The sequence below is a fragment of the Camelina sativa genome, chromosome 7 (assembly GCF_030686135.1).
Source record: "Camelina sativa cultivar CO46 ecotype springtype chromosome 7, ASM3068613v1".
NCBI lineage: Eukaryota > Viridiplantae > Streptophyta > Magnoliopsida > Brassicales > Brassicaceae > Camelina > Camelina sativa.
The window spans coordinates 20,087,379-20,109,264 of NC_141886.1; the positions used below are offsets into that span (position 1 = coordinate 20,087,379).

Consider the following 21,886-nt stretch of genomic DNA (forward strand, 5'->3'; position numbering starts at 1 on the left):
TTTTACATTTATGATATAGTTTTGAAAGATAAAGGTTTAGTATTTCGAGTATAGGGTTTAGAGTTTAGTTGTTTTACACATAGAAAGGGGTATTTTTGAAAATGGACAACATAAAAGTGTATTTTTAAAAAATGAAATAGAAAAATGTATTTTTGAAAATTCCCCTTTTTAAAATTCTACCAAAATAATCTTATTACTAGGAGATATCTCGTGCTTAAAGAACGGGTCAACATTTTTAAAAAGAATTATAATATAATATTAAAAATTATTTTGTTTGAAATAGTATTTACTTTTAATTGTTCTATAAATCTATAGATGTCTTTTTAATACTAATTATTTTAAAATATTTTAGTATTTTATTTTTTGATCTATATTACAGTTTTATATTTTTTGTTTGTTGTATTTGCATCAATATTTTGTGAAATATGAAGTAGTAATTATAATATGATAATTGTGAGCAAATAAAATTTATTAATTTATCAACTATATAAGTTTAGTTTTACCAAAATATCAGTTTTTGAAATTCTGATTGATTTATATTTTTTTAAAAAATATATAGTAATTTTTGTCCATAATTTTATTAGAGAGAGAAAATAATTTTTTAAACTAATAATTATCTGTATTTTTAAAAAATCTTAGCTGTTATTTTTTTTTTCAAGTAAAATTAGTTTTGATTTGAATAGATTTTGTTTTTACTTTTCTAGATTTTTTTTATTTTGATCTGTCAGCGTTTTTTATTTTTAATTAATTATATTTATTTAATTAACTAATTAATCTTAATTAATTTTTCTAATGACAATTAAATGTAATTTTTTACACATTCTAAAGTTAGTTTCATATTTGTACTTCTCAATTAATATAGTAGGATATAAAGTTGGATTTTGAAAGTTAGTCATTAACAAAATTTTGACATGAATCAAGTGTATATCAATTTGAGATTTTGACATCTGTAAAAGTTAATATTTAATACGAGGGATTTGAGATTACAACAAAAACAAAATATTTTGTTTTAAACAATATTAATAATGTAGAAAGATAATTACCAAAAAAATTACAAAAATTAAAAGTTTTTTTAAATAACTATAAGGAGATTATATATATATATATATATATGTTTCAGAAAATTCAAAATATAACATTATTTACTTATTTTTAATTTTAAGTTATTAATTCTACAAAAAATAGAAATGGGATTAAGGAAAATATACAGTTAATTATTAATTCTAAATTTTGTAAATACTCACTTCTATATAAACATAGATTGTCTCATACTTTTCTTCTGACAAAATAATTTATTCAAAAATATTGCTTTCAACTTTGTTCTATTGGTAAAACCTTTTTAATGGAAAAATAAATTTTTCATATTTTTTAAACCAAAATTTTCTCCTTTTTCAGTTTGTAATAGGTAAGATTAATATATTGACCAAAAAAAAAGACTAATATATGCGTCTTCTTTTTCGAATATTGTATTTAACAATTTAATGTAGTATTTTTAGATTGTTTTATTTGATTTATCTTTTCACCTTTGAATTATTTGGATTTCATATATTATCGTGCTTATAATTTTCTATTATTTCTTTATTTATGTCAAATTAATTTTCTTCTATTTTTCAACCTTGATTGGTTGGTCATAGACCCTTTTTGTGCGACCATAATTGTTACCATTCATTTAATCCCGAAGGGAGATAAAGAGTAGAAGCTCATCAACCTTATGGTTAGATAAAATAGCCTAATCAAACACAAGCTTACAACAAACATAGATAGATAGATTGGAAAATAATAAATTGTTGTTGATAGATCCATAGGAGTTCGAAGACTGTGACATCCTGGTTTGCGGATAGGTTTAAAAGAATTGATTTGGCCACCTATGTCACCAAAGTGCACTTATCTTTTTTGATCAAAGGTCATGAGAGAACTCCAGAGTTAGGCGTGCTTGAGCTCGAATAATTTCAGGATGGGTGATCTTTTGGGAAGTGATTGTCGGAACTGTGCGAGTGAGGACAAAATATAGGAAAAAATCATATGGTGATTTATAGGGATAGGTATTTAAAGCCTTCCGGACGTAACAAACCGACCGTCGGATATGGGTGGGCTAGAAGTATACATGGGGTCCACTGAAGAAGGTGGGCCCATGGACTGGGAGTGGACATAGGGCTCACTAAGCAAGGTGGTAGTCGGGGCGTTCCAGTGACAAAGGCTACATCATGGTGTGTCAAAGACACTTCCACGAATACATTGGAAAATTTAAAATTAGTTACTATCAAAATATTTTATGACGTTAGAAAAGAGTTATTAGTTTCATTGGTTGTCGGAGCAAGCCATTTTGAGATAGCTAAAAGACGTGAATATATTCTCTCTATACATGAGGAGGGCAGAGCCGAGGTTCTCTCTATGGTGAAAGAGGTTGGATGCAAGGTTATCTTCTCAAAGGAGGAAGGTAGAGGAGGTTGGACGAAAGGTTATCTCCCCAAAGGAGGAAGGTGGAGCCAAGATTCTCTCCATGGTGGAGGAGGTTAGACGCAAGGTTCTCTCCATAAAGGAGGAAGGCGGAGCCGAGATTCTCCCCTGTTTTAGAAATCGCTAGGCACTAGTTGGGCGGTTGGGGTGGGCCTAGCGCGTAGCAAGAAAATCGGAGATTAAACGGGAATTAATCGGAGACTAGTTTTAGGGTTCTTTTATTAAATTGATAAAAATATTAAAATATATTGTACTAAATATATGTATAATTCTGTTTATGTTAAAAAAAGATATAAAACTATAGCATTGTCTTTAAAATTATGATTTTCATTAAAACTTTATACATTAGTTATTGTAAAACATCATAAACTCTTAATTTTAATGTCTAATAAAAAAATATATATATTTGATTTATATTTAGTTCCAAAAATAATTGGTATACACAAAATTAATCAAAAAGTAATCGGATTAGAAAGATTATAATCAAATTAGACAGACATAATAGGATAATCGATACTAGATGGGGATTAATCATTAATCGAGGCGGAGAGGGTGGGCTTAGCGATTTTACGGGGCATAATCGGTGCTAGGCGGGGATTTTTAAAATAGGACTCATACACTATTGTGATGTTACATCATTGATTAGTATACTATGTAATATATTTTCTATTCGAAATATTTTTTGAACCAATAATTTTAGTAATTAAAAAACTATGCAAAAGTGAAAGTAAAAAGACATATAATAGTTGGCTTAATGTGTTCATACAGACATTTTCTAGGTGGTGTGGTAAAGAATATATTTGTAACATACAGTATATTTAGGTGTAAAAAATACACTTTTAATGGTAACATACATAAAAGATTTGTAAATGAATATAAATCAATATATTATAGCAAAAATAAAACTTATAAATAGCGTTATTTATAAAACTCCCGTATATCGGGCGGATCCTTATCTAGTATGCATATTAAAGAAGAAATTTAAATTTCCATCACAAAAATAAATTAACTTAAATTATTGTTGGTGAAATTTTTGTAAACGTTATAAAAGACAAAAGAGAATGGTAATGGGCTTGAGTATAATATCACACAAAGCCTTTTAACAAAAGACTTAAACTAATGAATCCAAATTCGTTTGATTAATTAGGTACTGGCATTAAGATAAGATATCCTATTGTTGAATATAGTAGCTACTCTGAAAAGGCTTCAATAAACCTGACATTAATACTCTTAAAAACTCAATCTACCCAATTCCATGCACGAGAAGGAGCATCCTAAAGCTTCTTGTATTCACGGGTTTCACCAGATACACATTGTAGCCACGGAGTCTTAATTTCTTCATGTGTGATGGAGATTGCAATCACCGGTCACCACCAGAGTGCTTCGAGGTAGCCAGCCATTTATAGTTCTACCCAACATCATGGAACGCAGGCGAAGCTCGGCAACATCCTCTTTAACCAGCTTTCCATGAATGAGAAGACACCATCTGCAATGGTATCTTCTAATCGGAACGGAGTAAAAAGTGAAACCAAATTCGTCAAACTCTTGTACAGTATCTTATTATATAAACCTTAGTTTTCAAAGTTAGTAATTCATATAATCGTGACACGTGTCAAGTATCTGATAATATTTTGATATTTGTGAAAAAAATATTTAATAATTATAAGAAAATTAAAAAATTCTAAAAATAAAAGGATTACAATTAATATTTTTGAAAGTATATAAAACCAAAAGTAATATATTATATCACTAATTCTAATAGGAAAATTATCTATTAAATTACTAATTTCAATAGGAAAATATGTGCAATTAATAAGGAAAATATATGCAATTTAATTACAATTATTATTAATTATAATCATATAGTAAAAAAAAAAATATTTTTGAGAGTATATAAAACCAAAAGTAATATATTATATCACTAACTCTAATAGGAAAGTTAACTATTAAATTACTAATTTCAATAGGAAAATATGTGCAATTAATAAGGAAAATATATGCAATTTAATTACAAATATTATATTATAATCATATAGTAAAAAGAAATTTATACAGAAAAGTGATGAAAGTATAAAAAGGTTTAATGTGTTAAAATTAGTGATTAAGATAATATAAGAAAAATAAGAAATTAATGTAATTTTCTTAAGTTTTTCAATCGGTGAATGATTTGATAGCTTATTTAATATTATGTTGTTATATAAACATTGGTTTTCAAAGTTAGTAACTAATGTGATCACGACACGTGTCAATTTGAACAATTAAAGGTTTTGTCATGTGTTATACAAAGCTTTGTTTTAACATCTTTTTAAATTATAAGAAATTAAAAATTTAGACAATTTAATGAATATAAAAAGATAGGTCATATAAAAAAAAGATAGTTCATGTATGTATATAAAAAATAATACTAATTTTAATTTTAAATTATTAATTCTATAAGAAAAAGAATTAAGAAAATTATACAATTAATTACTATAATACCATAATTAAATAAATTATACTGTCAATTATTAATCCTAAAAGAAAAAGGATTGTAGATATTCACCTTTACATAAACAAATAATTTTCTCATGATAACGTCTTTGAATTGTAATTAATTTATGATAATGTTAGTATAGTTTTATTTAAAATTAGTTGGACAAGTAGTAAAACTATTACGTATGAGAGTACAACATATGAAACAAATATATTTATGATATTTTTACTTTTTCAAATATGAGATAAAATTATTTTTCAGTTTTTTTTTTAGAATTATGTTTTATTAAGTTTTAGTTTTTTAAAAATATTAAGTAAGATATAAATTTGATCTAATGCACATTTTTCTTGATATGAAAATTATAAATGTTACTCATTGGGATTGAGTGCATAGAATTAAAATCTAATTTATTATCATGTAAAATACAAAAAAAAATTGTATTGCAAGATGGAGTGTGTGAACTCTAAATCCGGTTAAAAAAATCAAATGAAATAAAATTAATATTTTGAATACAACTTATAATTTCACATATTTTTCTTATATCCGCGTTAATACGCGGGCCTAATCTAGTAATATAGTGATCTTCTATCGTCAAAATTAGTACAAAAAAAATAATGAAACAAGTGTTAAGAAAATCAATACCGGAAGACTAGTGAAAACCTCTACCTACAAGGTAGGATTTTGTACATGTCGATAGGATGTAAAACTAACATTTGTAGATTTCCAGCAAATAACGTTTTTGAGTCTCCCTGATTCTGACTTGTTGGTATTTTCAGCTATAATATAAAAAACACATTACATAAAATTAGTTTAGAAGTAAGAATCACACACTGAAGAAATTAAGAAGTAACACATAACATATAAAAATATGGTTAAGATTATGTTATATGTAGTTTAGAATGTGTATTATCATTAGTTTAGAAGTAAGAATCACACAAAATCGATTCGTTTATAATAAGCTAATGTATTGATCGATTTTTTTTCCCTTATTATAACCTAATGTAAAGATGTTAAGACTAACAGAGAGCTTGAACTTCATCATTAGTTAAATCGTTAATGAATTTGTCAATTTGCTCAAAGTATTAATTGACTACTAACACTAAAAAAACATGCAAAATAACACAAGTTCAACCAAAAAAAAAAAAAACGCTATCACTGTAACAAAAATTTTGTAGAAGTTTCTTTTCCAATTAGAGGTTTGTAGTAAGGAGATTTCTATTTTACTTTTGTAAATACAGTAAAACCTCTATATATTTATTATTTATTTTATAGTATAAATTAATAATTTTATAGACGTATTTTGGATGTTATAAATTTTATGGTTTTGAAATTAAATTATTAGTATTTAGAAAAAAAAAATATTGTTAGTAAATTAAAAGTAATATGCATGTATTCACTTATATATATGCAACACATTAATGAATAATAATTTCAATTATTGTATTTTAATAACCTATAAGACTATCAAAATGAAAGTGATGTATAATTAGAAATCGAATTTTTAAAGAAAATTTTTGGCTATTTTTGTAACATATTTTAGAGTATTTTGTAATATTATATTTTGAAAATACAACATAACAACTGTTTTTTATAGAGATGAGCTCTTTGAAAAAAAAATCAATCTTTTGAAAGCATTCATTAGTATATCAATTTATACACACATATCTTATTATATAAAGCTTAGTTCTCAAAGTTAGTAACTCACAAGATCGTGACACGTGTTAGTTTTAACGATCAGAGATCAAAGTTAAAATTTCACCAGATCGTGACACATGTCAATTTTAACGATCAGAAATCACAATTTTCAAACTTGGTAAAACGAAACATAAGATAATTGTAATCTTATTATATTAAAAAAAATTTCGTTAATCCTAAAAAGGAAAAAGATTATAAATACACCCCTCTATATAAGCAAATAGATGATGACATATTTTACACCAAACAAAATAATTTCTACTAGCTTTTTTTTCTTGGTAAAATTTTCTTCAAATGTAAAACAAAACTATTAACAGTTTTAAAAATATTAAAAGGCAATTATAAGAAAATTATAAAATGTAAACCACTTTAAAAATTAAAGAAGATCATTATAAGGAAATTATATAATAAGATATCATAAAATTCGAAATTATAATATTATTTATTTATTTTAATTTTAAGTTGCTAATTTTACAAGAAAAATGATTACCTTTTATATAAGATAAAAAATGATTGCAAAAATATACAATTAATTACAGTTTCTAAAAAAATATAAATACTCACCTTTACATAATAAAAAAAGATGGTTAAAGTAAAAAAAAATAGATCGTCTTATATTTTTTTTCACCAATAAAATAATTTATTCAAAAAGACTACTATTGTAATATATAAGATACGACTGTTTAAGATTAAGGTATGCATTTTTGTAAGTATAAAAATATTAAAGTGAATAGACATATAATAGGTTATTTAATGTGTTACTGAAAAAAAATATGTTATTTAATATGTTCATAAGACAATTTGTTGGTAGTAGTAAAGACTAAAGAGTATATTTTAACAGTAAAAATATATTTGTGTGTACAAATACACTTTTAGTGGTAATATATATAGTAGATTTGTAAATGGATATACATTAGTGTATTATACCAAACAAAACAAATATTTTCTATAACTAATTTATCTCTTTACTTTTATATATTGTTTTTACTTATGAAAAGAATTAAATATATATTCTTTGTTAAATTTAATTATATTTTAATAACTTTGAACTCATCTACAACTAAAAGTGTATCTATTTATTTATTTTTTTCACCCAAACAATAAATTAAAAGGAAATTCCTCACTTAATTGTCCAAGCTGGAGGGAAAGGGTTTACAAAAGAAAATTCAGAGATAAGAGAACGCGAAGCACGGGCAAGACAATCTGCCTTTGTATTTGATGCACGCGGGTTCCAAGAGATGGAGAATAGTGGGAAGAACTCTAGCGAGTTAAACTCAAAGAAATTGATCAGGATCACTTTGTTGAGAGACATCCCTTCAGAAAACAAAATCCAAATTCGAGTACACTGACACATATGAAATTTCCTCTAACGACACCAGAGTCAAAGATAAATCCCAAACTTCACACGAGCGAGGACATTCAAAGAAAACATGATTAATAGCCTCAACCGCAGAGTCGCACCTTTTACACCAAATATCACATTGGAAAACTCCGTGTAACTATTTATTTTTATAGATAATTTTTATTTACTAAAAAAAATTTTTATATTCTTTATAAATTTAATTTTTTTTTAACTCTAAACCCGCACATCGGACGGGTCCTAATCTAGTATATATATATGTTAATTTATATGATAATTAATTTATAAATTTAAACGGACCATATATTTACATAGGAATTTCAATAAAACTATTATTTTATAGTATTCTTAAATTAGGAAGTTATAATTTTTTTTTTAATTTTCTATAAAATTGAGGGTATAATTAGGTTTTTGATTATTATAAAACCTACATGGCCAAACTTTTCAAATAAAAGTATAGAAAAAGAATTTTAAAATATTCTTTATTTCCAATATCATTTAATCACCCCTAGCTTTTTTTTTTTTTTTTTTTTGAGCAACCAAGCATCCCTAGCTATAAGTCAGGAAAGTATATATTTTACTCAGGCGCTCGTAAATTGGAAGAAGAGTGCATGGAACGTTATACAGAGTGAGATATGCTGTTTCAAACTGAGCTAAGCTATATAGGTGGAAATCGAAGAGTGGAAACCTCAGGTGAAGAAGGTCAAGAGGAGGGTACAATTACTAGGTATGTCCGCATATGTTTGAGCCCGGCCCGAAAATGATTTAGGGTTCTTCTATTCTCTCGAACTTGATTTGGGGAAAACTAAAATTGAAGGGTAACAATGTCTTTGATTTAGTTTAATAAACCACGTGGGGTTAATTTTTAACCCGAGTTAGCGATTCCGTTACTGCCAATAACGGCTATTAACTCGAAGGTGCTAATCAACCAACACAAATATAAACAAAGCTTTTTAATGACAACAAAAATTAGACCGGGTATTAAACTTCCAACCAAAAAAGACCAGGTATTAAACTTCCAAATAAAAATTAGATGGGGTATTTTTTGGCTTTTTCCCTTTTATAAAGTCATTAAAAGTTTTGTGTTATTCAATTAAAACAAAAAAATCTAGGATTGTTAATGAGTTCAATTATTATGTTATTGGTTCATGATTTTAGACATTTTCTTTACAAAATAAAGTCATGGAAAGTATCATAAAAATACATGGATTGTTTGGAGGACTTTACAAGATTTTAGAAAACTAATCAACAAAACTCTCTAGCAATCTTTAATAATCTTTCACTTATTCACTTTTAATGATTTTGTTGAACTCTTCAAAAATCTTCATACATCTCAAACCAATACCACCCCCCTTAAGCTCTCCTAGATCTTTTATATCGAAAACTGAATTGAGAAAGGTTTTAGCTTCTTGAATACCTTCAGTGTTGTCCCCAGATATGATTAAGTCATCAACATAAATGAGGACAACGACTATACCTTTCTCACTCTGAAGAGTTAAGAGAGTATTATCAGCATAAGATCTTTTGAAGCCATGGCTTATGAGTGTGGAGCTCAATTTATGGTACCAAGCTCTTAGTGATTGTTTAAGACCGTATATGGCTTTTCTTAATTGCAGCACTTTTCCAGGTGTGATTGAATCTTCAAGACCCGGTGGTGGAGTCATATAAACCTCCTCTTTAAGTTCTCCTTGTAAAAATGCATTTTTCATATCTATCTGTCATAACTCCCAAGATAAGTTAGTAGCTAATGAAAGCACAACTCTTACAGTGTGAAGCTTAGCAACCAGAGCAAAGGTATCTTTGTAATCTTCTCCATATGTTTGTGTGAATCCGCGAGCCACCAATCGAGCTTTGTATCATTCTATGTCCCCGTTACTTAGATATTTGATAGTAAATACTCACTTTGAACTCACAGCTTTCTTTCCCGGTGGAAGATCTGCTTCATCCCACGTATGATTACGCTCCATGGCTCCTACTTCATCATCTACTGCATTAAGCCACTCTTTGCTTTCCTTGGCCTCTTCATAGCTTCTTGGAATATCATGTTCATCAATTTTCCCTAAAAATGCTTGATGTTCTGCAGGTAGATGAGCGAGAGAGCAAACAGCTTGAATCGGATGAGCTACAACTTGACTGTTATAGTAAAATTGTTGATCTCTCCATGTAGACGGATGCGATATCGTACAAACACTACGTCACAACGGTTGGTGAGTTGGTTCAAGCTCCTCTGTTTCTGCAGGTAGAGTCGTTGTTGTCTCCCCCTCAGACGCACTAACCGTTGTTGCAGGTGGAGTCGGTGAATCCGCACCAGGTTCTTGATTGTCACTTGTGTGAGCAGAGGAGTGTTCATCCAGATTTGCAGGAGCTGACTCTTGTTGTATCAGTGGTGATGACTCCGATCTCGTTGAAGATCCAATGTGATAAAGAAGAAACTTGAAACTAGCGGATTGATCAGTTGGTGTTGCCAGGTTTTTCAAGTCATTCCAATCCACCTTATCAAATTAGCCTTGGTTTTCAATGAACTTGACATCTCTTGACACACACATACGGTTGTTGGTAGGATCAAAGCATTTATATCCTTTCTGTGTTGTTGAATAACCGAGAAACATACACTTGGTGCTCTTCGCGTCCAGCTTGTTTCTAAGTTCTCCTGGTACAAGTACAAAGCAAACACAACCAAATACTTTTAAATGATCAATAGATGGTTTTACCTTGTTCATTACCTCAAATGGTGATACATCATCGAGTATTTTTGTTGGAATCCTACTGATCAAATAACATGCTGTCATTACTGCATCTCCCCAGTATCGTTTAGGGACCTTGGTATGAAACATCATTGAGCGTGCAACCTCCATTAGATGTCTATTCTTCCTCTCTGCAACTCTATTTTGTTGAGGAGTGTAAGGACAACTCATTTGGTGCAGGATGTCGTGTTTAGCTAGGTGTTCTTTGAATCGAGTGCTTATATATTCACCTCCATTATCTGTTCTAAACACTTTGATCTTAGTATTAAATTGGTTAGACACATAATTTTGAAAGTTTATAAATGCATCAATCACACGATCTTTTGCAAGAAGTAAGGTTGTCCAAGTATATTTGGATTTTTCATCAATGAAAGTCACGAAATACTTGTTGTTGTCTCTAGATACGCATGGTGATGTCCAAACATCCGGATGAACTAGATCAAAGCACTTGTCATAGATAGTAGTAGAATTATGAAAAACAGTCTTACAATGCTTTCTAAGAATACAAGCCTCACAACTAGAATGATCAAAATATACATTAGGTATCATCAATTCAAGTGCACGAGAATGAGGATGACCTAATCTAGCATGCCACATAGCACTAAAAGAAACACCTAGACAACTAGTAAAGAAAGATTTAGAGGGACTTGGTGAGATATCATCAAGAATATAAAGATCATATTTGCTACCGCCTCCTCCAAGTAGATTTCCAGTCTCAAAATCCTGAAAGTGAACATCATTAGGCCCAAATATAGCATAACAATTTAGATCATTTATTGCCCTTTTAACAGAGAGAAGGTTAGATGTAAAATTAGGCATATAAATGCCTTTGACTCTTTATCAAACAACTTTAAGTTACCAATTCCTTGAACTGGGATACTATCTCCATTTGCTATTATAACATTGCCTCTAGCCGGTTTAATATCATCAAGTAAGCTCGAGTTACTAATCATATGGTGCGATGCACCTGAATCAACAACTAGAGACCTACTTGAGCTATGAGTAAAGAAGGTTTTACTAGAGTCCTTCATAGCGGCTAAGGATTTGAAGAGGGCTTCCAAATCTGATTTTTTTACATAGTCTCCTCTCCATTGTTCGATGTGCATGTTACACTCTGCTCAGCCTTGACTTGCGTTATGTTAGCCCTTGGTTCTTTGTTCGTGATGTTTGGTCTGAGATGAGGATGCAGGAACCAACACTTATCCTTGGTGTGATTCTTTTGCGTGTAGTGTTCACATCCTCCCTTTGATATTTTCTCATCAGGTCGATAGGCTCCTTTGTTTTCCATCGAGAGTTCTCCTTTCCCACTAAAGAGGCCTAGTGAACCTTGTTCCTTCTGAATCTGAGAGCATACATCATCGAGACTTGGTAGTTTATCCGACCTCAGGATATGCTTTATGAGGTCGTTAAACGTAGGATTCAGAGTGAGGAGAAGAGCAAAGACCTTGTCCTGTTCCCTCCTCCCGTTAAGCACCACAGAATCCATGGTATTTGGTCTGAGCATTTCAAACTCTGCCCACATGGACCTAAATTTTCCAAAATTTTTGTTGAACTCCATATCCTCTTGAGTTAAATCATTGATAGCTTTCTTGACTTCAAAGACTTGAGTAAGATTGGAGATGTTGCCAAAAACATTCTTGAGTGTTTCCCATAATTCATTAGCGGTCTCACGATATGAGTAAGCTTCGAGAATAGGAGCTTCAAGTGAGTTTTGGAGTATAGAGAGGACAGTTTGATCTTCTTGAAACCATTTAGCTTCTTCTTCGAGTTTAGCTGCCTCCTCATCTTCTTTGATGATTTCTTTACCATCTTCTTTGTTGAATTTCGTTGGAGCTCTGGTTCCTTCGATGTGGCTCCAGATTCCTCGTCCACATAGTGCAGTTTTGGTGGTTCTTGACCACAAGAGGTAGTTTCCTCCCTTAAGGACTGTTGGTAACAAAAGCGGCTTTGAGTTTTCCATGATCAAATGGTATGGACCGTTGGACAAATTTCTAGTATGAGTAAAAATAGAGAGATTTTAGTGTGAAACAAGGAGATGTTAAGAAGAATAGTCACGAACGAGAGTGAGAGAGAATGGATAGAAGAGTTGGGTTGTTAAGAATCAACAACCTTGCTCTGATACCATGTTAGAATTGCGGAAGTAAAATCGTACAAAAAGTAAAAGAGAATGAGCAAAGAATAGAATACTTAGATTAGATTATTTCGGTTGTATGTTACATGCCATATATAGGCACTACTACAGCATATAGCCGTTACAGAGACATTAAGAATGAAAGGGACATAAAGTGATTTTGTGTTGCAGAACGTCTATGATGAGAGTGACTTGTGATCCTTGTTTGACTTGTTGGTCTCGTCAACCAAGATAACATGTGACTCCTTAAGACTCTCTGCAATTCATAACTCTTCTAGATCCTTCTCTTCCTCCAGTATGTCTTAGTATCATAAGGGCCTCTGTTCCTATTCTCTTACATGAACCATAGCCCATTAGCAATGACTTGTACGAACGGTCGTACAGACCGTACGGACACTCGACCTTACAGCATTGGTCTCATGTCCTCCTTGATCAACAATATGAGATATGATTCAAGGCAGATAATTTGTTTATGTGGTTGTTTTGGTCGCTTATTAAGGTGTAATAGATCTAATGCTCCGATCTTGACATTGTTTGTTTATGATTTTCACATGGATTCATTTTATTTTTCTTATCATCTACGAATCATCTAAGAGCTAGGATGCTAAAACAGGGAACTATTGCAAGGTTGTTCAAAGAGGAAGTAATGCCAGGAAGACCTAAGAAAAACAGGATAAAGGCAGCACATGAGTGTCCTCCAATCCAAAAAGAGTGACTAGAGATGGCAGGATAGTAACATGTGGTAATTGTAAGAAGGTAGGACATAATCGTACCACTTGCAAAAATGAAGCTTTTGTTAAACAAGGTCCATCACGCAAACGTGGAAGGCCTCATAAGATACTTGTACGTGTTCTTACTCTTTTTTAACATGTTGTTGAGAACTTTTCTTATGAGATTGTTTACATGTAAGATTCTTTTAATATGACAGGATGCGGGAGACATCAACCCATATCGACCAAGAAAGCGCATTACTAGTCAATCACAACCTTCCATTCCACCACCTACGCCTAATCAATCTCAATCTTCCGTTGTCTCGGTTTCATGTACTGTTCCTCCACCTTTTGTTGCAATGTTGTCATCTAGTGTATCTTCTGGACGTGGTCGTGGCCGTCGTGGACGCCCTCCTGGAAGAGGACAAGCTCGTAAGAAGGTGACAATGCCAAGAGGTCAGGGCGTGTATATGTGTCATTTTAGTGATCGTGTATTTGAATGTTGGGGACCTAAATCAAGAGAGATAGGAGGTGGCTCTCAACCCAAGTAGTGTTTTTTTTTATTTTGTTCTTAAACGTAGTATCAGTGATTTTGTTTTGATGGTTTCTAAACTCCCCAAATATTGTTTTTGTTTGATTTTCAATTTCAAACACATATTATTTCTTATTATAAATGATATTGACTGCTTTGAATGTTGTATTTTCAATTCCTCTCTCTCAAATTATTTAAAGATTTAGTGTTTTTGTCAAAAAAATATAAATTAAAAGTCTGGACATAACCGTGGTTAGATACTAAACTGAAAGTTAACTTCTGTTACAGATCGTTTAAGTGTCGTTAACGTCGGTTAGAGAGGCATAGTAAAATTAGTATTTGCATCATAGTTGGTGATTTAAAATAGGCATAAAAAATAGTTAAAGTATTTATTTGGATACAAAATTAATTGAGGTATTAAAAAGCTTATCGTAATTTAGTTGGAGAATTTATATTGAATTTTCCCATAAAATAATTATACTCTTGAGTGTATATGACAACAATAATATACTAAAAACCTAATTTGATGAGCATTTATAAAAATTTAGCAAAAAAATTAATTAGATGTTAAGTGAAATGACAATCCAACGTCTACTGCCTAATAATGATCTAAGGGATATTTGGCCATTTATAAATTTAGAATCTAAATATATATGAAATATCATAGTATAACATATGACATATCATCATTTATAAATAGTAAAATTCAAAATATAAAAATCTTGAAATAGTTGTTGAAAAAAATCTTCAAATTGATGAAAAATCTAATCTACGTCCAAATCCATCCGATATCAAAACTAAAACATTAAAGATTATCGTAAATGAGAATTAGACAAAAAAAAATCATTTGAAAATATGAAATTAAAGTATTTACATAAGAAATTCATAATTTACCAAAACCATATAGAGTTTATCCATATGCAAACAAGTAAAAAAAAAATCATCAAATATCATAGAGAAATTCTCAGAAATAGCATCAATTTAAGTTTTTTTTTCTCAAAACTATCACATTAGCTGAAATGTTCCAAAATTAGCACAATTTTATATATCATTAATAAAGTTATATTAAAAGAAGGGTTAAACAAAATGTTGAAATTCTGAAAATTAAAGAATTAGTGTTCTAGCGGCGAGAAAGAACACAGTGAGAGAGAATCAGATCATAGACGGTGGCTAACACGACGGCGGAGACTAGATGGACGCCAATTCTTGCTGGAGAGAAAAAATCCAACTTTGATTACCGTCAAATCGAATCGCTTGCGAACGGTGGTGTTGGGGAAGCCGGTGGCACGAGCAGAGATCTGATCTTCGGTGAGGCTATTGTTGATCGGTCGATCCCACAACCACGATTTGGGTCCTGTGACGACTGATGAGGAGGTCTAGTTCAGCAGCGATAGGGTCTAATACCACCGCCACGCAGCGCCGGACATGGAAGGTTGCGACTCCTAGGCCTGAGATTGTGGGACGAAAGAGAGTGGTGATGATATTTTCCAAGCAGCTTGGTGCACACTTGTTCTGATTTAAAACTCAAGGTAAGCTCGATTTTAGATTATGTATGTGAGGCTCTATTCTCAATTCTGGATTTTGGATCCTCGATTCGAAATTTTGATTGTAGGTCGTATCGCTTTTATTTGTCACATTGACTCATTTGTTGTGATCGACTCCCCTTACTCATTTTCAGAAATATTTCAGATTTTTAGTAAATTGACTAATTTGTGATTTGGGTCTCTCAATCATGAGCTTTAGTCTCGTCCTTGTTTTTGTTTAATTATATGGTTTCTTGATTTAATTAAATTGTGTTGGTGAAGTGTTTTGATACGGTTGATGTCATCTTCAACCAGATCTCCGTGTGTGGCATTATATGTGCTGTCACACATTCCATTTTGGTGAAGAAGATTTTCAAGAAAGGGAAACTTGATGATGCTGAAGCTTATATTTATGCTTTTGCTCCCAATGATCATGCTGGATGCGCTTCTGGTTTAGGTATTTTGGTCGATGCTCTATGTTCCAAATAAAAATTTCAGGAAGCTACTAAGTTGTTAGATGATATCAAAGTGGTGGCGGTGGTGCAGAGATGGCGGAGAAGGTGACTGAGAGACATAGTGAAAGTATAATGAAAGCTAGCTTCTTTGGTTTTGAGTTTCTTAGGTAGTTTGTTTGATCTTGTTGTTGTATATTGAAGGCTAACTTCTTTGCTATGTAACTATGTTTTCACTGATAAATATATAAGAAGGATATGAATCAAACATTCAGGAAGGATTCCCAGATATTTAGGAAGAATTTATCTAATTTCAGGATGACCATCATGGAAAATAAATTCATGAAGTATTTCATAGAAATTCATGAAATATTTCATAAAAATTCATAAAGACTTTCATGAACATATTCACTGTTACAAGTTCTCTTTCATTTTAAGAAAATTCAAGAAGTAGGATGATCATTATACATTCAAGCACAAAATTGTTAAATAATCATAAAACATTCTGGAAGGATTCTCAGATATTTAGGAAGACTTTCTCGAATTTTAGGAAATCCTTCATTGAAAAATAAATTCATGAATGATTTCATAAAAATTCATGAAAAATTTGATGAATATATTTACTCTTACATAATACATCCAAGTAAAAAATTGTTAAATGATCATAAAATATTCAGGAAGGATTCCCAAATATTTAGGAAGGCTTTATCGAAATTCAGGAAGACGTTCATGGAAAAATAAATTAATGATGAATTTCATAAAAATTCATGAAAACTTTCACGAACATATTTACTGTTACAAGTTCTCTTCGATTTAAAGATAATTCAAGAAGTAGGATGATCATAATACATTCAAGTGCAAACTTTTGACGAATATAAGCATTATACAGATTTTACAAACGTTCCATGGTTGAGATGGTGTTCTATTATTGCAAAATTAAACAGAAGAGTCCTAAGACTAATACAAACAACTAACCTTCACATCAAAAGGGAGATTAACCATAAAGACTGTCCTCTTAGTATCATACAAACGAGCATCAACCTGACTTTTCCGTTTCTTACAAGACGGACCTGCTCTATCAACGCGGATATTATTGCCATCAAACTGAATATAACATAAAACCATTAATCAATCTACACATAACTCTTAGGCTAAGAGGTTATATTACTAGAGACATGTTATATGCCAAAGAAGCTTTAACATACTTCTCTGTTTCAAACAGATTGACATTAGACTTTTCTTCACTAAACCTTCAAAATCAGAATTACAATACATGGTTTCAAGCACAGACCTTAAGCTTTCTCATCGATTTTGTTTCAGCATTGTGACTAATCAATTGCAAAAAAAACAAACAAAATCAACAATTAAACACAAAACTCAATCTAAATAACTCATCTTAAAGCTATAAGAAACTCACATTGATAATAGGCACATAACGTATCCTCACGGATTCAATTACACCCAAATTACTAAATCTCCTCAAGATGATTTTTTCTTAACCTTAAATATCAAATTCCCAACGAAAACAGTGCTAACAAGCTTACTCTCATCACCAAATCTTTCTTTTAAAACCATTGGATCAGCTACTTCATCAGCTTTCGTCCTCTTCTCACCAACCTTCTTCTCCTTATTCATCTCAACGATTCCCTCATATTTGTTCCCAATCTCATCTTCTCTTCCTTTTTGAATCCAATCCAGTTTCTAAAACAACCTCTGAATTAGTCTCTTTCTCAGAATCTGAAAATTTAGTTTCTTCTCCTTTTTAGAATTTTTCGTCTTCACAGAGAAAATTGTTTCTTCTTCACCCTTCTCCTCATTTCTTTTCTTCTCACCTTTAATTTGTTGAGGTTGTTTTCGCCGAAAAGGGTTATTGTCGAGAAGAGACTCGAAATCTGGAGCTTTCACTTTTATCCACATCGCTGGAAACAAAAGAGTGGTGAAAATAAATTTAGTCCAAGGTTCATCGTTTTGTTCGCCTCCGTTTCCTTCAATTAATTTATTATCTAAGATAAAAAAAAATATATTAATATTTTAACTAATTCTACGTTTGGAATTTTTGAGAGTGGGTGCTAACTTTAGAATAAAAATTTAGATGATTGCTATTGTAGGGTATTTCTCAATATCATATCTGAACTCAACATGTATAAATATTACCACCAAATCAATTCAATTTATATCAAGTAACATATATCAACTTTACTAATCATATTTTCCGCCAAGATAAATCTATATGTATATATATATATATATATCATGCATATATAACAAAAATTTGACAAACATACAAAACAAAAAATGTTAACTGATTAACGTTTGTCTATAATCGCCTAAGACCAGTTAGGAGCATCTCAAGCTACCTAAAATTGTATAAGACTGTTTATGACTGACTAAATATGCTTAATAATTGAAATGACCAATTTCAACACCTGAAAATGATTGCCACGGTTTATGCCTTTATGGTCACATAACATTAGGGGACCGCATATAACGTTTTCTAGAACAATATGACTAGTCACAATCTTATCAATCTAATCATTTCTACTTCTCCTTCATCCCACATTGTTCGCGTTTATGACTAGCTTTGTCTAATTATATGAGTCCAACTATCAAAATCACTATCAGTAGTGTTAACTTTACTTTCCCATCATATCTTATTTACTTATTATCATTGCTTAGCTGAAAAGCTAACTTTTGATTTTACCCGTAATATCAAATATTATAGGTTCCCAATGTGTTTATGTATCTAAAAAAAAGTTAGTGTCTATAGTATTCTAATGACTCGTGGGGACCTTGTCTAGCTAACTCTGAAGAGACCCTGGCTCAATATCTTAAACTCATTCATGTCTCATAAGTCATATCTCTCCTTTTTCTTCTATCTACACTCCCCCAAAACAAACCATTGAAGTACCCTTTTTTTTTTTTGCGTTAGTTATTGAATCACTAAATAATCCATACGATTACATTTCTAAAGATAAATAATGAGAATACACAAGACTATTGACACCAACAGCGAGAAGGAAGCTTAAAGGAGAATGAGAAAGAAGAAGGCAAATGACCACTTCTCCTTATATAATCAGCCTTTTCTGAAGTCCTCACCGCCTTTTCGTTCAGCTTCGCCTCCGCGTTTGCCCTCCTCTCTTCCGCTATCCTTTTTGTCGCCGCTAGCTTGTTTGCTAGCTTCTCCTCTGCCCTTGCTTTCATTCTATCTGCCTTCACCTACACACACATCCACACATTGTTCTCATACCTTTTCAATCCAAAACACATATAAGTCTCAATTTGGTTGAAACTAATATATAATACTAATCCCTCAATTACACACAACATTATTACCTCCATTTTCTTCATCTCCATCTCCGCCTTTCTCTTCTCATGATTCTCCCAAGCTTGTATCTTCACTTCCTCTCTCTTATACCTTATGATCCACAACAAAATACCAAAAAGCACTCAATCTCAAACACTAACTCAAACACTAATCACATTAACACAGATTTAAACCATCGATCAATTAAACCAATTAATATTTAATCACCTAGCCATAAACTTAGCCCGTTCGGCTTCATCCCAAGCCATGGCTCGAGCTTCCATAGCACTCATTGCCTTCTTACTCTCTCCAAAGCCATTATTACTCATCTCATTATTACTACTCTCTACCCTCCTAACATTCATCACAGTCTCCGTCACCGTCCCCACCGCCTCGCCACGTTGCAAAGCCCTCACCGGTGAAGTCACAGGACTTCTCCCAACCGGCGTTGTAGCTCGCACCGGTGTAGCTGTTCTTGAAGGTTCTTGACTCCCAATAGGAGTCATCTCAGTCCCCATATCCCTCACACAAACCGATCTAATCACAGCCGTAGGATTAATACTACTCTCTTTCCTCCAAACAGATTCACCACAGTCAACGTTCTTCGTCTCAACCTCCGGCCTTCCCGCCGCCGCTTCTTCGTCTTCGTATTCAACATCAACATACTGATCTTCTCCTTCACGTTCCCTCTGTGAAGCCGAAGCTATAAGTCTAAGATCATCAGCGTTGGAGTTTCTCGGCTTATTATTCCTGGAGTGATGACTACTCTTCTCACCACCACCGCCACCGCCACGACCAAGCCCTACACCAGAAAGCCATTTCTGAGCATCGTCCCATTTCGACGGTGCAGGCTTCCCCATAGTAGACCGGTGATGGTTTGGTGTCCGGTTAGAACCTTTCTGGAACTCAAAACCATTCGATATCTCCGGAGTCGATGGTCCAATCCATCCTTTGTTATCTGCTACACCAGATCTCATTTCTTACAAAACAAAACACAATACAACACAGAGATATGTTTCTTATAACATCCTACAAAAAAAAAATATCAGAAGCTATTTTGTTTTGTGAATACATGGATAGAGAGATGACATAGAAGGATGTTGAAAGGATAATAATAACAAAGTGAGGGGAGGGGAGAAAGATGTGGCGAAGGAATCAAAGAGTCGTCACTCTCATAGAACCCACTTGATGATGAAGTGAGAGATTCAGAAGTAGAGAGACATTAATACCAGATGGGCTGTTGTGTATTAGAGAAGAATATGATAGTCTTTATAAAACTCCTATTTAACTCTGTTTTGTTCTGTATAAATGGCATAACATCATACAGACCCACTATTATTTTTTTGGTTTGTTGTTCTAAAATTAATAGGGGTTTATAGTAACGCTCAGACCTGGTTTGTGATAGTAATATAATATTGTAAAAGTTATAAAAAGTGACTAATCATGTGTACGTGGGGAGGAAGTGGCTAAGTAAATCACCATTATAATAAAGGTGATGATAATGATGTAAAATATGCAATGGGAACAATCACAAACAATTAGGAGGAATCTTGGGAGAAGTATATAAAGAGTTTTGGAAAAAGTTAATTATGTTGTTCCCGATAGTAATGTATTTTTTTCCTTTTTAAGATTCTACTACTACTGCTAAACAGTTGTACTTTTTAACGGTAACTTTAGATTTAAGATTTTTATGTTAGAACATTTGTAATGGTTCTCTATTTTTATATCTATAATAGAAAAATTTTATAATAGAGAAATTTTATAATAGAGGTAAATTTAAGATAGTTTTATAATAGAGGTAACTTTAGATTTAAGATTTTTATGTTAGAACATCCTAATGATCCTCTATTTTTATGTCTAAAAATTTTATAATAGAGAAATTTTATAATAGAGGTAAATTTAAGATAGTTTTACGTAATGATTGCTATTTTTTTCCTTCATTTATAGAAGAACCTTATTTTTTTTATAAAAGTTCCTCTATAAATAGAGAAAAAATAGCAATTTTTATTTTAAAGATGAAAATAGAGGACCATTAAAATAAAACTTACCTCCATTATGGAGAAAAAAATAGGAAACATCGGAGATTGTCCGTTGGTTTTTTTTCTGGTTGTGTAGAGATGAGGACACGTGTACGGTTAAAGATATTGGAAGGAGCGGTGAGATATGGGTTTTGTCGGTCCGGGTTTGACTGACAAAGTCACGTGGTCTTTGACAGGTCCCCCTACTCTGCATTTTTTTTTTTTTTTGGTTTCTTAGGATTCATTCATTATTATGTTATGTTATGCTATGGTACCTTCTTTTTTTAACTCACATTTTCTATTTTTTGATAAGCATTCTAATTTTTAAAAGGAGGGATTGGATGTAAAATGTATGGGATTAATGTACAAGAATGTAACAATAAATGTGAATAACATGGATATAAAGTTGTGGGCACAATGCAAAGAAGAGTTTGAAAATGTTGACAAGAATAGTTTTTTGCTTTAATGAGCTTATTGAAAAAGTAAT

General features: G+C 31.5%; 2 protein-coding genes and 2 long non-coding RNA genes across 4 annotated transcripts; 2 read left to right on the forward strand and 2 right to left on the reverse strand.

Moving 5' to 3' along the window:
- Positions 1 to 9,241: 9,241 nt before the first annotated feature.
- LOC147941490 (uncharacterized) lies at positions 9,242 to 10,707 on the forward strand. The gene is made up of 4 exons (XR_015560741.1): positions 9,242 to 9,779; positions 9,901 to 9,935; positions 10,069 to 10,192; positions 10,273 to 10,707. It is a non-coding gene; the product is annotated as an uncharacterized LOC147941490 (long non-coding RNA).
- A 1,094-nt stretch (positions 10,708 to 11,801) lies between these two features.
- On the reverse strand, positions 11,802 to 12,689 carry LOC147941491 (uncharacterized). Its single transcript, XM_087458537.1, has one exon. It carries the CDS (start codon positions 12,687 to 12,689, stop codon positions 11,802 to 11,804), a length of 888 nt encoding a protein of 295 aa, XP_087314663.1.
- A 2,355-nt stretch (positions 12,690 to 15,044) lies between these two features.
- LOC104701363 (uncharacterized) lies at positions 15,045 to 16,347 on the forward strand. Its single transcript, XR_753809.3, has 2 exons — positions 15,045 to 15,631; positions 15,941 to 16,347. It is a non-coding gene; the product is annotated as an uncharacterized LOC104701363 (long non-coding RNA).
- A 2,675-nt stretch (positions 16,348 to 19,022) lies between these two features.
- Positions 19,023 to 20,729, reverse strand: LOC104701364 (uncharacterized). Its single transcript, XM_010417035.3, has 3 exons — positions 19,610 to 20,729; positions 19,411 to 19,492; positions 19,023 to 19,293 (listed from the first exon to the last, which is right to left on the reverse strand). The coding sequence occupies exons 1-3, from the start codon at positions 20,356 to 20,358 to the stop codon at positions 19,072 to 19,074; spliced, it is 1,053 nt and encodes a 350-aa protein (XP_010415337.1). The 5' UTR covers positions 20,359 to 20,729; the 3' UTR covers positions 19,023 to 19,071.
- Between the last annotated feature and the right edge of the window lie 1,157 nt (positions 20,730 to 21,886).